General features: G+C 65.7%; 4 protein-coding genes across 4 annotated transcripts; 1 reads left to right on the forward strand and 3 right to left on the reverse strand.

Moving 5' to 3' along the window:
- Positions 1-308: 308 nt before the first annotated feature.
- Positions 309-4,504, reverse strand: LOC121672134 (probable ATP-dependent RNA helicase DDX23). Its single transcript, XM_042044655.1, is given in 14 exon segments — positions 309-605; positions 688-865; positions 1,069-1,214; positions 1,316-1,357; positions 1,359-1,542; positions 1,838-1,981; positions 2,067-2,179; positions 2,252-2,385; positions 2,464-2,602; positions 3,146-3,211; positions 3,290-3,386; positions 3,499-3,597; positions 3,703-3,905; positions 4,402-4,504. Coding segments are annotated over 13 exon segments (1,827 nt in total). The 5' UTR covers positions 4,402-4,504; the 3' UTR covers positions 309-323.
- Positions 4,505-4,859: 355 nt separating this feature from the next.
- On the reverse strand, positions 4,860-8,521 carry LOC121672136 (rho-related GTP-binding protein Rho6-like). The gene is given in 6 exon segments (XM_042044658.1): positions 4,860-5,564; positions 5,566-5,706; positions 5,910-6,044; positions 6,519-6,628; positions 8,176-8,263; positions 8,344-8,521. Coding segments are annotated over 6 exon segments (699 nt in total). The 5' UTR covers positions 8,464-8,521; the 3' UTR covers positions 4,860-5,459.
- Positions 8,522-8,709: 188 nt separating this feature from the next.
- Positions 8,710-12,023, forward strand: LOC121672135 (dynein regulatory complex subunit 2-like). The gene is made up of 9 exons (XM_042044657.1): positions 8,710-8,781; positions 9,267-9,394; positions 9,595-9,762; positions 9,835-10,004; positions 10,151-10,289; positions 10,367-10,564; positions 10,993-11,211; positions 11,301-11,453; positions 11,573-12,023. The coding sequence occupies exons 2-9, from the start codon at positions 9,269-9,271 to the stop codon at positions 11,795-11,797; spliced, it is 1,398 nt and encodes a 465-aa protein (XP_041900591.1). The 5' UTR covers positions 8,710-8,781; positions 9,267-9,268; the 3' UTR covers positions 11,798-12,023.
- A 185-nt stretch (positions 12,024-12,208) lies between these two features.
- On the reverse strand, positions 12,209-13,700 carry LOC121672137 (peptidyl-prolyl cis-trans isomerase FKBP11-like). The gene is made up of 5 exons (XM_042044659.1): positions 13,482-13,700; positions 12,800-12,887; positions 12,674-12,707; positions 12,513-12,583; positions 12,209-12,442 (listed from the first exon to the last, which is right to left on the reverse strand). The coding sequence occupies exons 3-5, from the start codon at positions 12,682-12,684 to the stop codon at positions 12,225-12,227; spliced, it is 300 nt and encodes a 99-aa protein (XP_041900593.1). The 5' UTR covers positions 12,685-12,707; positions 12,800-12,887; positions 13,482-13,700; the 3' UTR covers positions 12,209-12,224.
- Between the last annotated feature and the right edge of the window lie 121 nt (positions 13,701-13,821).

Raw genomic sequence — 13,821 nt, forward strand, 5'->3', positions numbered from 1 at the left:
ATGTCCCTTTGTGGGGCAGGAATGACCCCTCATGGGGCAGGAACATCCACTGTGGGGCAGGAATGTCCCTCCACAGAGCAGGAATGTGACTCCCATTCCCTCAACCCCTTCCCCAAAAGCCCAAATTGCCCCTCCCCACCCCATGGATCCCCTCCCAGCCCCACAGACCCCCTCCCTGCCCCACCGGGGCCGTTCCTACTTCATTGAGGGATGTTCCTGCTCCATGGAAGGACACTCCTGCCCCACTGGGTGGTTCTGACTTCACTGAGGGATGTTCCTGCTCACTGGGGGGACATTCCTGCCCCATCAGAGTCATTCCTACCTCACTGTGGGATGTTCCTCAACCCCTCGTGCACACCCACCTGTCTGTACTTGTGCTTCCCGGACTCGAAGTTGGCCAACATCTTCTCGGGGTCCTCGGCCTCGTCGGTGTCGGGTTTCTGGTTGGTGACGGGCATGTGCTCCAGGATCTTCTGCACGTCGGGCTCGAAGCCCATGTCGATCATGCGGTCGGCCTCGTCCAGCACCACGTAGGTGCAGCGGCTCAGCACCAGGTACCGGTTCTCCAGCACGTCGATGAGCCGGCCTGGCGTGGCGATGACAATCTGGGGGGGGACATGAGGGGTTGGTGGGAGCAGCCCGGGGCTGAGCCACCCCCCTGGGACCCCCCAAACCCGCCCCGCTCACCTCGCAGCCCATGCGCAGGCGGAAGCCCTGGTCCTCGCGGGAGATGCCGCCGATCACCGCCACGGTGCGGATGCCCAGGGGTTTCCCAAATTTGATGGTTTCCTCCTCAATCTGCTGGGCCAGCTCACGGGTGGGGGCCAGGATGATGGCGTAGGGCCCCTGGTCTGACTCCTCGATGCTGCAGCATGGCGGGACATTGTTGGGTCACCCACGCTGCCCTCCAGCCTCACCCCCTCCCCTCCACTGTGTCACCCCGTAACCTTGCCTCAATCCCTCGGCAGTGTCACCCTGTCACCCCACCCTGTCACCTTCACGGTGCCACCCTTTCCTGACCCCTCTGCAGTGTCACCCTGTGCCACAGGCAGCATCCCCGCCCCGCACCGGTCGATTTTGGGCAGGGTGGTGATCCACACGAGCAGCGGGATCAGGAACGCTGCCGTCTTGCCGCTGCCGGTCTCAGCCACGCCGATGATGTCCCGGTTCTGCAGCCCGATGGGGATGGCCTGGCGCTGGATCGGGGTCGGCTCCTGCCAGGGGGAGCAGGTTGGGAGCAGAACTTCTCCTCTTCCCCTCTCTGAACTCCTGATAACCCCATTTTCCCCCTCCCCAGCCCCCTCTCTGTGCCCACCTTGTATCCACACTTGTCAATGACTTCCAAGATGTGGGGGGGGCAGGGAGGAGTCCTTCCAGGAGCGGATGGGATTTGGGATCTTGCCCCCCTTGGTGGTGATGCTGTAATCCTCGCGGAAGATGCGCCAGTCCCTGTCTGTCATCTCGTCCAGCTTCTTCTGGGACCAGTGCCGGTCATCCCAGCGCTGCTTGGCCTCCTTCTTCCGCAGCTTCCGCAGCCGTGCCCTGGCCGGAGGGAGGGAAGGGATTGGGAAAAGGGGAGAGGGAAAGGAGGATAAGGGAAAAGGGAATGGGGGAAAGCGGGATGAGGGCAGAGTGAGGAAAAAGATGACAAAAGGGAGTGAGGAAGGAGGTGAGGAAGAGAAAAGAGGAAGGGCATAGGGCTTGCCCTGCACCTCCAGAACTCTTCTGCCAACTTCCTGCAGGACCTGCTGCAGCCCAGCTCCACATCCCAGCCACGCCAAGCCAGCCAGCACCCCGCACATCCCTCAGCACCCTCCCAGCTTCCCCAAAACCTCACTCCTCCTGCTCCTTCTCCTCCAGCGTCCGCCTCTTCTCCATCAGGTCCCCGTAGAACCGCGACTGCTCCCGTTTCTGTTGCTTCAGGTCGATGCCGGCGATGAAGCCGCGGCCCAGCAGCTGCACCTGGTGCCTCTCCTTGTACCTGGAGCAGGGTGGGAGCATCAGGAGCAGTGCTGAGGGCTGCCTTGCACCCCCGCAGGGACGCCCCCAGCCCCAGGGGCACTCACAGGGGATTGTAGTCGATGGATGTGTCCTCCGACGCGTCCCACTCGAACACAAACTTGCGGTCGTTGAGGTGCCGCGTGCGCCGGCGCTTCTTCACCCCCCCCAGGTACCGCTCCTGCAGGACCCCAGGCTCAGCAGGACCCCCCCATCCTCCCCCTGGCCCCTCCAGAGCAGCCCCCAGCCCCACCTTGATGGCGTGGAGCTCTTTGCTCTTATCCTTCTCCTCCCGGATCTTCTGCCTGCCCTCCTCGTCCTCGGTGCCGTTGGTCTCCCGCTCCATGCGTTCACGGCGCTCGCGGCGCTCGCGCTCCTGGGGGTCTTCTGGGGAGCAGGGGAAGGGGCTCAGAGCCAGCCCTCACCCTGAGGGCTGTGTGGGGGGCTCCAGGGATGACCCCTTACCCAGCATCTTCCTGCCCATCTCCTGGAACTGCTTCCTCTTCTTCCTCTCCTCCTCCAGCAGCCGCTGCCGCTCCTCCACCTCCTGCTGCCGCCGCCGCAGAGCCTCGGCCTCCCGCTCCGCCTTGGACAGGAACTTGGGCTGGGATGGGAGAGATGCAGTGTCACACTGGGCCTGGCTGCCAGCCCCGTGCTGCTGTGGGTCCCCTCAGCCTTCTCTGCTCCTTCCCAGGGTCCCCCAGGCCTCCCCTCTCCCTCCTGGGTTCCTCCTCTCCCTCCCTGGATCCCCCAGACTTCTCCACTCCCTCCCAGGGGTCTCTCTGCTCCCTCCCCGTGTTCCCCAGCTCCGTCCTTCTTTTCCTCCTGGGGTCCCTCTGTGTCCCTCACCGGACCCCTCAGCTTTCCCCGTTCCCTCCCAAGGTCCTTCTGCTCCCTCCTGAGGATCCACCAGGCCTCCCCTCTCCTTTCTGTGTCTCCACAGCCTCCCATGTGCCCTCCCAAGTCCCCCAGACCTCCCTGCTCCATCCCATGATCCCTCCCTGGCACTCCCTGCTTCCTTCTGAGGTCCCTCTGTATCCCCAGGTTCCTCATCCCTCCCTGTTCCCTCCCAGGGTTCCCCCTGCGGTATCCCCCCAAAACATCTACACCCCCAGCAGAGGGAAGAGGCTCCTGTTCCTGCTCCCACCTTGGCTTCTGCCTCCTCTTCTGCCTTCTTCTTTGCCAGCAGCTCCTCCAAGGACAGCGGCTGTGCCTGGAAGTGGGGCCAGATGTCAGCACCACTCCCAGGGACCTGGATCCCCCTGGAGCCACTCCCACTCCCCCTCCTCACCTTCTCCTTCTTCAGGGCATTCTCCTCTTCTTCCTCTGCTTTCCGTGCATCCCGATCCTTCCGAGACTTTGAGTCCTTCCCCCTGCCCGGGGACAAACTTCCAAGGAAAACAGCTCAGAATCAGCCACCAGACACAGCCCTGGGGGCTCCCCAACCTCCAGAGGGTTTAGGAGACAGCAGGAACCCCTCAAAAAAGCGACAGGATCCACCTGGATCGCTTCCGGTCCTTGTCCCGCCGGTGCCCATCCTTGTCCCTGTCCCGCTCCTTCTTGCTGCGGTCACGGTCCCGCTCCTTGTGCCGCCGATCCCTGCGGGTCGGGGGGATCACAGTGTGACCCCAGAACGCCCACTCGCCCTCCGTGGGACTGTCAAAGCTCTTCCCAAAAACCCAGGGAGTCCTGGGCCCTCCTCACCTCTCCGTGGACTTGGAGCGGGACCGGGAGCGCGAGCGGCTCCGCCTCCGGTCCCGGGATCGGTGTCGCTTTCTGTCCTTGGCTGGGGAGCCCTTGCGGTCCCGGTCCCGCTCCCTCTCCCGGTCGGGGGAGCGGGAACGTTTCCTCTCCTCCTTCACCGGGGATGCATCCCGATCCTTCTTGTCTGTCACTTCTCCAGCCATCTGTGGGGAAGGGTCAGCGGGGAGGACACCAGGGGGGCTCAGGGGGTGCAGAGGGACCCCAGGAGGGAACACGGGAGGGCTGGGAGGGGGACCCAGGGAGGGCACTCAGGCACAGTGGAGACCCAGGAGAGCCACAGAGGAACCCCAAAAAGGCGCCGGGAAACGATGAGGGCACCCCCGAGAGGGCACAGAGGGACCCCAGGAAGGAGCGGGAAGGGCTGGGGGGCTCCGAGGAGAGAACGTGAAGGAAGAGGGGGAACCCGACACGGCACGGGGACGCCCGGGGGATGGGCGCAGAGAGGCCTGGGGGACACCGAAAGGGTTCCGGGAGGCCCGGGGTACGCGGCGCAACGGCGCTCCAGGCCCTGCCCCTGGCGACCAGCTCTGCCCGGTGCCGGTGCCGCGGCCCCAGGGCCCTCCAGGCCCTGGGCGCCGAGGAGGTCCCCCGGGGGTGCCGGCAGTGCCCCTCGCTCCGCTCCCGCCGCTCCCCGCTCACCGCCGCAGTCCCGGGTTCAGCGCCGCCGCTCCGCCGCCGCCGCCGCCATGTCTGCCGGGGCCGCAGGGCACGCCGGGACGGCACGGGACTACAGCTCCCGGCAGCCCCCGCGTCGTTGGACTACAACTCCCAGCATCCCTCACGGGTTCTCAGCGCCCCTGCGCTGCCGCAGCACCGCCGCGCCCCGTGATCCTTCCGCCGCGCGGCAGCTCCCCCCCCCCCCACTGCAATGAGTCCTGCGGGACGGTGTCCCCGCGTCCCTGAGCCCCCCGCATCCCACAGGGACCTCCTGCGTACCCAAATGAGGCCCCTGGGGCCGTGTCCCCACAGCCCTGTGCACCCCCCAAATCCCCCACCCCAGGGATTTTGCCTTCAGCACCAGCACCCAGGGGTGAAAGCACAGCCCCACGTAAGTGTCACCATCACCGATGACACCAAAACACAGGGCCAGGCAGGGCTGCACATAGGTAGGTGTTATATTTCTGATAATAAATAAGCTTTTTAATAACACTGACATGGAACAGAGACACCCCCCCAAGATAGTCCATAAAAGAGCCCCCCTCCCCCACCCACCAGGGTCCCCCAGGGCCAAGCAGCAGATGAGGGATGGGGTAAAGGGGGAGAAAACAGGATGAGTCCATGGATGAGCCCCATGATGTGCACCCCAAACCCCACAGGGATCCCCAGGACAGCGTCCCTGTGTCCCCCAAACCCCACAGTGACCCCCTTGCGTTGATGTTCCTGAGGGTCTGGGCACCCCAAACCCCACAGAGGTCCCCGTGGGTTGATGTCCCCAGGGTCCTGTGCGCCCCAAACCCCCCAGGAACTCCCTCAGGGTTGGGGACCAGGTGAAGACACCCCCCAGGCCCCCCCCCTCCCATGGGGGCAGCCCCCCAGGCTGGGGGGCTGGCAGGGCAATGGTGCGAGGGGAGGGCAGCAGCCCCCCCATCCTCCTTTGGGGGGGGGCTCCAGGGCCCTGTCCAGCCCCCCCACCCCATTCTGGGGGCTTGGGGGGGGGTCAGAAGGTGTGTGAGTGTGGGGTCATTCCCGTCCCCCCTTCACATGACGGAGCAGCTTTTTGCTTTTTCCTTCTTGAAGGTGGAGGAGATGAGCTCGGAGCGGCTGGGGAGGTGCAGGAGTCTCTTGGAGAGGCTGCGGGGGGGGGCTGCGGGGCGGCTGCGGGGGGGCTTTGCTGAGACAGATGCCGGACACTGTCCGGAAGATGCTGTGGACGCTCTTTTCCGAGGTGAAGGCTGAGCATTCCAGGTATCCCTCGGCTCCCAACTGCCTGGCGGCCGCACAGCCCTGGAACCAGCCCCGCATCAGATGGACCCCTGCAAACACCGAGACCACCCCAAATCCACCCCACATCAGACCACCAGGACCCCCCAAACCCACCCCCCTGCAAACACCGAGACCACCCCAAATCCACCCTCCCACGACCACCCCAAACCCACCCCCAAGTCAGAGCAGCAGGTGCCCAACCCCACCCCAGGGCCCCCCCCAACCTGCTCGTAGGAGATGGGCGCCTGTTTCTGGTGCGAGAGCTCCAGGAGGGTGCTCAGGTCCGTCCGAAGGTCCGTCTTGCACCCGATGAGCAGCACCCGTGTGTTGGGGCAATAATCCAGGATTTCTGTCTTCCACTGAGGGGTGAGGGGTACAGAGCTGCTCTCAGGGACAGGGGACCCCAAAACCCTCTCCACGTCACCCCAGAGGGTTGGCGTCCCTGAACCCCCAAAACCCTGAAGGGATTCCCCAGGTCAGTGTCCCTGTGCTCCCCAAACCTCACAGAAATCCTCCCTGGACAGTGTCCCTGCATCCCTGAGCCCCCAAACCCCATAGAGACCTCTGAGGACAACATCCCTGTACTCTCCAAACCCTGCAGGGACCACCCCAGATCGTTGTTCCCCTGTCCCTGCACACCCCCCCCATCCCCCACAAGGGCCCCCTGGGCTGGTGTCCCCAATCTCTGAGCCCCCCAAACCCTGCAGGGTCAGCGTCCCAGTGTCTGTGAGTCCCCCAAACCTCACAGGGACCCCCTGGGTCGGTGTCCCCGCATCCTTGAGCCCCCTAAACGCTACGGGGACACTGTCCTGGGGACTGAGCCCCCTCCCCACCTTCTTGGCTGCACTGTCGAGGGTCTCGGGGCGGCTGATGTCGAAGCAGAGCAGGACGGCGTCCGAGTCGCTGTAGCAGAGGGGACGCACGTTGTCATAGTAGGGAGAGCCTGGGGGAAAAGGGGGTGTCACCGCTCAGCCCCCCCACCCCAGGGACACGAGAAAGGGGGTCTGGCAAAGGGACACAGCCCCCCATCCTGCCCGGGGTGGGGGCACAGCTCTAGAGCCCCCCCTAAAAGGGACAGAGCCCCCCAAAACAGACACAGCCCCATTCCTGCCTGGAGTGGGGGACATAGGTCTAGACCCCCCCAACTCTTGAACTCTTGAGCTCTAGAGCCCTCTAAAACAGACGCAGCACCTCAAAAGGGACAGGGGGACACACAGATCGAGACCCTCTCAAAAACGACAACCCCTGCTCCTACCCAACGTGGGTGCACCGAGCTCTAGAGCCCCTCAAAACAGACACAGCCTCGTAAGAGGGACAGGCGGACACACAGCTCTAGAGCCCCCCAAAAGGTACAGAGCCCCCCTCCTGCCGGGGTGAGGGCCACAGCTCTGGAACCCCCCCAAAACGCCACCTCCGTGCTCGCAGCCCATTAACGTCGCATCGCGCCTTCACGAGGCAGCGGGAAATGGATCCCGCGGTGTTTATGTAACAACCCCCCCCCGCCGCCCCTCATTTTGGGGAGCCCCGGCAGTACCGAGGGGTGTCGAGGGGAGGGGGCAGCCGGAGGAGGGGGTTGGACACCCTGCCACCCCCTCGGGGTCCTCGGGGACACGGAGCCGCCAGCACCGCACCCGGGACTGCGGGGGAGGCGGCGCGGGGGGGTGAGGGAGGGGGTCAGTGGGGTGAGGGGGGGGGGTTTCCGGGATGTCCATCCCGTCCACCCCCCCCCCCCCCGACCCCCCAAAGGCCTCGGAGGGGTTTCGCAGCCCAGACGCTCCGTGCACAGAATAGCAAAGAGGCTGCGCCAGCGCATCGCCATGGCAACCGGGGACCGGCGGGGACCCCCCCGCCGGGGGGGACACTGCAGCACCGGGCAGGGCTGCCCCGACCCCCCCAACTCTTCGGGGTGACCAGGGAAGAGCAACACCGGGATCTCCCCTAATCCTCCCAATTCACAGGCAGGGCGCAGGGAGCACCCTGGACCCCACCCGGAGGGGGGCAACGGTGTGGGGATCCCCGCAAAGGAAGGGGTTCAGCCCTCTGTGACCCCCCCCGGTGTGTCCGTACCTCCCACCGTGAGGTCGGTCCCTGGGGAGTAGCTGCGCCCCCCAGACGCGGGGATATGACCCTAGACCTGAAGCCCCCCCAGGGCGGCCACCAAGCTCCCGCCCGCCCCCGCAGGGACCACAAAACACCCCCGGGTTCCCAAAACACCACCGAGACGCCACTGTGGCCACCAACGCCCCTCCCCCCCAGCGCTGCAGGTCCCCCGAACACCCCCGGGACGCCAAAACACCCCACTGCGGCGACCCCCCGCTCGCTGCAGCCTCCCAACCCCAACCCTGCCAGCCCCCGAATCCCCAAACCACCTTCCCCTGCAAACAACCCAATCACCCCCTCCGGAGCCGGGGCTGCCCCCGCCCCACTCCACCGGCACCAGAACCCCCGCCAATCCCCCGAACGTGAGCCGCGCGTGTCTCCCCCCGGTACCGGAGGTGTCCCAGAGGCTCAGTTCTACCCGCTGCTCCTCGCTGGCCAGACAAGCCGTGTAGTTCTCAAACACGGTGGGCACGTACGTCTGCAATAGCACCGAGAGCGTCAGCGCCCGGTCCCGCTGCCGGTGCCCGCTGCCGATTCCCGGTGCCGGTCTGGGCTCACCTCGGGGTAGCAATCCTTGGCCAGCACCTGCAGCATGGCAGTCTTGCCGCACTGCACGTCGCCCACCAGCACCAGCTTGCACCGGGCCGGAGCGGCCGGTGCCGGCCTTCGCTCCCGCATGGCGGTGGCGCGCACAGCCTCCCCCCACTCTCACCCACCCACCGCCCTGCGCCCCGCCGCCGCAGACGCCCTTATATACCCCGCCGGCTCCAGGGCCCGCCCACGGCGGCGCCCGCTGGCCAATCAGCGCGTGGAATCCCGGACCGCCGGCCAATAGCGGAGAGGCAGAACTGGCGGGACCCGCCCCGTGGGGGTGCGAGCGCGCTGCTGCCCGCCAGGGGGCGCCCGTGCAGGTCAGGGCGGAAGTGCCGCGCAGGCCCCGCCCCCGAGCGGCGGCGGCCGTTGCTGGGAGACCGCGGGGACGCGGGAGCGGGGCCGGTACCGGGGCTGGGGCCGGGACCCCAAAGGAGGGGAGGGAGACCCCTGGAGAGGGGGATGGGGGTGGGCAGGGGGGTGGTGGGTGCCGGAGGGGCTGGGGAGGGAGAGGGGGTGAGGCTGGAAGGGCTCTGGAGTTGGCGGTGGGCAGCGGGAAATGGGCCTTGAGGGGAGGCCCGGGGAGGGAGATGGGAAGTAGGTCTGGGGGGGCACTGGAAGGGGAGATGGGGTATGGGGATTGTCCCAAGTGGAGAGGGTTCTGGAGGGGGTGTTAGGGGTGAGCAAGGGGAGAAGGGGCTGGGGGAGCCTGGGGAGGGAGATGGGGGTGGGCAGGAGGTGACGGGGTCTGAGGGTGCCCCGTGGTGCGGGGGGGCTGGAGCGGGAGATGGGGGTGGGCAGGGGGAACGGGCCTTGATGGGCGCCGTGGAGGGGCCACCACGCAGACCCCGGGCACCCCCCGACCCCTCCCGCTGTGTCCCTTTCTCCAGCCATGGCGGGGCCCCATTCCACAGCCCCCAATGCAGCCGAGACCGAGCTGCTGCTGCTGCAGAAGCAAGCGCTGGCTGAGGAGGAAGCAGCCAAAGCCAAGCAGGAACTGCTCGCTCGCTTCCTGCAGGTCTGGGACCCCACTGCAGCCTCCCCTGATGGCCTCCAAGCCCCACCCCCCTGAGTCCCCAAACCACCTTTCCCCAGCAAATGCCCCCAATCATCCCCACCAGGGCTGGGGCTGCCCCTGTTCTGCTGGACCCCCTGGTACCAGAGACACCCCCAACCCCACTCCTGTCCCTTTCCCACTTCCCACGGGGCCCTCCACAGGTCAAGTTATCCCGGGAGGAGCAGAGCAGCATGTGGGGTCTCCACAAGGTCTGCACGCTCTGGCGCTTGGCGCAGCGCAAGACCAAGGACCAAGAGCTGCGCCAGGACATCGAGATCCTCAGCCAGACCTTCACGCGGGTCATGGACTGCAAGGACGGCGTCATTGAGGTGGCTGCGGGGCTGGCAGGGCAGGGGGTGTGCCAAGGAACACACATGACCCCCCCCAAAAAAACTCCACAGGCACTGGTCAGGGAGCTGGAAGAAGCGGAGGAGCAGCAGAACCGAGCCCTGCGCAGTCACCTGCACCTCACGGACCAACTGCTGCAGCTCCAGCGCTGCCGCCTGGGCTACCTGGAGGAGGGGTTTAGTGCCCAGGTGGGCGCCCTGAAGGCCGAGTTTGAGGCTGAGAGGTGTGGAATTTTATGGGGAGAAGAGGAATGGGGCAGCAGTGGCACCCGTGGGCTCTCCTGGGGTGGAGTTGAGCCTCTCCTGGCCCCAGTGGGATCCCTGCAGCATCTCTGAGGAAACCCCTTTGCCCTGCTGTGTGTCCCCACAGAAAGACCATTCTGGAGCAGCAAGACTGGGAAAGGTGCTGCCTACAGGACATGGCTCTGGCCACAGAGCAGGATCACGCCAGGAGTGACCACGAGGCCATGCTGAACTTCCAGAGCGCCCGGGACGACATCAAAAACAAGGCAGGGGCCCAAGGGAGCATCGAGGGGCTTTTGGGGCTGGCAAGGGAGGTTCGGGGGTGTAACCTGTGTGTCCCCAGTGCTGGCAGGAGCAGCAGTACAGCCGGCTGCAGCTCGTCACCAGGCTGGAGGGGCTGTGGGAGCAGATCCAGAAGGCCCGGAGGAGCTACACCGAGGCCACAGAGAAGAGGAAGGTGGAGTTCGAGGAGCTGAAGAAGAAGTGTGTGAAGAGCTCCTGGGAGATCGATGTGCAGGCGAAGAAGCTGCAGAAGCTCCAGGTTTTGGCAGGGCGCTGGGTGGTTGTGGGAGTGGGGTCACCCACGTTCCCCGCTCATTTTCCATGGGATCATGGAATTGTTGAGTTTGGAAAAGCCTCTGAGACCATCAAGTCCAACCCAGCACTGGCAAAGGGGTGACAACAGGCTGGGCTAAGCAGGGGCCCCCAAAGGGCTCATGGAGCAGCGCCTGAGCCATGGAATCATGGAATTATTGAGGTTGGAAAAGTCTCTAAGACCATCAAGTCCAACCGTTCTCTCAGCACTGCCAAGGCCACCACTAAACCGTGTCCCCAGGTGCCCCATCCACGTGTTTTTTGAACACTTCCAGGGACGGTGCCTCCACCACTGCCCTGAACAGCCCATTCTAATGCTGGGCCACCCTTTCCAAGAAGAATTTTTCCCCAATATCCAACCTGCTGTTTCACCAGGACACGATTACAGCCACTAGGAGCCAGATCGCGGCTCACCTGCAGGAGAGCGAGGAGCAGAACCAGCGCATACAGGAGGAGAAGGACCACGCCGTCCAGAAGCTCCAGAAGCTCCGGGCTGCGATCAGCCAGGCCGGGACCACGGCTCACACCCACCTAGTCACGCTCACCTGCCAGTGCAGTGCCACCCTCAAAGCGCTGCAGCAGGTGGTGGAGAAGGTGAGTTGGACAGCGCTGAGCGGGGATGTCCCTGTGCCCAGTGTCCTGCTGTCCCTTCCCACCTGCCCTTCCTGGCATCCCCCCACCAGGCCCAGCGCATCCTGCGCCTGGCTGAGATGTGCCGCAGGCTGGAGACAGAGGAGGAGAAGGTGCTGCCTTTCTACCCCTCCTCGCTGGCCGAGTGGGAGCAGCAGGATGTCCGCAGGATTCTGGCGGCGTCCCCCAATGAGCCGCTGGCACGGGTGAGGAGGCACCGCCGCGCTTCCCAGGGAACGAGGGTTGTGATTCGGCCCTGGGAATCACCCAGCGGGTGCTTGGGCAGGCTGGAGACTCCAAACTCCCTCCTCTGCCTCCCCCCCAGGCCATGCAGGACTACATGGGGCTGGAGCGGTTCTGGCAGCGGTTCAACAAGGCGAAGCTGGAGGAGAAGGCGCTGGAGCGGGCACGGGCAGCGCTGGCAAACAGGAACCGGCACCTGCGTGAGCTGCTCCAGCAGTACCTGGCGGGGGCTGCGCTCAGCCAGAAGGTGCCCAGAGACCCCCCACCCCTCCTCACCACCAAGCAAAAGCCGTGTCCCCAGAAATGAACCCCACTTAGGGGAGGAGCCACGCAGAGGGACATTGGGCATGGCGCACCCCAAGAGCCTCTGGGGAGGGGTCAACCACCTGGACCCCATTCCTGGCTCCATTCCTGGCTGCACCAGTTCCAGCTGAGGCTGCCTGGCAGACCAGAGACCTGTCCGGTGCTTGGGGCCACCGGGGACTGCAACTGCCTGGAAATGCCTTAAAAGAGCAAAACTGCCTGAAAATGTGCTCCAGGGTCTTATTTCTGGGATTCATTGAGCAGGGGCAGGGGGAGTGTCTGTTACCTCCCGCTCAGGTCTGACAGGAACCCTCAAGGCCCTGGAGCAGGCGGGGAGCTGACGGGTGCTCAGCCCCTTCCCACTGCTCTGTCCCCATCACTGTCCCAGGAAGAGCAGCCACGGAGCAGCCGCAGATGCCGAGAGGAAGTTTTTATTTCTTTTTGGCTTTGTTCCTCTTCTCCTCCTTCTGCTTTTTCTTGGAGACCTTGGGGCTGCTGGCCTTGCGGTACAGGTGGAACCCGATGAGCCCCAGCAGTGCCGGCACCAGCCCCAGGCACAGCAGCGGCAGCACCTCGTTCACCACCTTCTGCCAGTAACTGGCCCGGGACAACCTCACCAGCTCCACCTCGAACCGCAGCACCGCGTCACCTGCAAGGGGGGCACAGCCTGAGCGGGGACCCCACAGAGACCCCACGGGGACCCTGAGGGCTGCGCTCACCTGGGATGGTGGGAGGAGAGCCCCGCTTGCCATAGGCTAAGTGAGGGGGGATGATGGCTCTGCGCTTCTCCCTGCCACAGCGAGAGCGTTGGTGCCACAAATCATGGTGGGGACACTCGGGGGGGACACTGCCCATCCCCGGGTCCCCCATCTGCACTTACCCCACACACATGTCCAGCAGACTCTGCTCCAGACCTGTAACAGAGTGGGGTGGGGGTGAGTGGGGCTGGTCGGGGTTACCCCGGTTACCCCCCCCCAACCCTGCTCCCCCTGAGCCCCTCACTCACCGGGAATGACTTGGTGCTTGCCCAGCTCCACCTGCAGGGGGTCCCGGCTCAGTGAGGAGTCGATGATCCGGCCATCCTCCAGGCTGCCCTGTGGGGGACACGGCCACAGTCACTGCTGCGGTCACCCCTGGCACTTTTCTCTATGTGGATGCCAGCGTGTTCCCAGTGCTGCTCTGGTGCTGATCCCTGTGCTGATCCCAGTCCCTGTGGCCCCCCTGTGCCATCCCTGTGCTGATCCCAGTCCAGGCACACTCCGTGTCACTCTGGGACATCCCCACCCCTCCCAGTGCCCAGGGCCATGCCAAGGTAATCCTCGGGCTGATCCAGCGCCAGCCATGCCCATACTGGGGTCATCCCATGCCAGCCCCAGTGCCATCCCTGTGGCACTCCAGGTGCCACCCAGAGCCCATCTTGGGGCTGTCCCCATACCAGTCTCAGTGCCACCTTGTCACCGTCCCCTTGTCCAGCCCAGTGCCGTCCTCATGCCCACCCCAGTGCCACCCCTACGTTCACCCCAGTTCCACCACGGTACCATCCCATTGCCCACCCCGGTACCGCCCCATTGCCCACCCCGGTACCACCCCCGGTACCGCCCCGGTGCCGCCCCGGTGCCGGTGCCGGTGCCCCCGCCCCGCCCGCCGGAGCGCAGTGCTGACGTGTTCCTCCCGCCGCCCGCCCGCACCGTGTAGTGGATGTGCACCGTGTCCCCCGGCGCCGACAGCTCCGTGCAGCCCTCGGGGGGGGGGCACCTGCAACGGGGAGGTCACGGGGAGCCGGGCCGGGGCCCCCTCGCCTCGGGGTCCACGCACCCCCCGTGCCCACGGGTCCCCCGAGCGCTCCGAGAGCCGAACTCTCATTCGGGCCCCCGTCCTCGGTGCGCCGCGTTCCTCCGCCACAGCCCGGTCCTCCCGGTGCCCCACCATCGCAGCCCGGTTCTCCTGGTGCCCCCCCCCATCGCAGCCGGGTTCTCCTGGTGCCCCGTGGCTCCCCCCTCCCACCGCCGCAGCCCGGTCTTTCCGGTG

This window comes from Corvus kubaryi, unplaced genomic scaffold, assembly GCF_017639235.1.
Source record: "Corvus kubaryi isolate FWS band 111438036 unplaced genomic scaffold, C.kubaryi_AGA036_p1.0 38011, whole genome shotgun sequence".
NCBI lineage: Eukaryota > Metazoa > Chordata > Aves > Passeriformes > Corvidae > Corvus > Corvus kubaryi.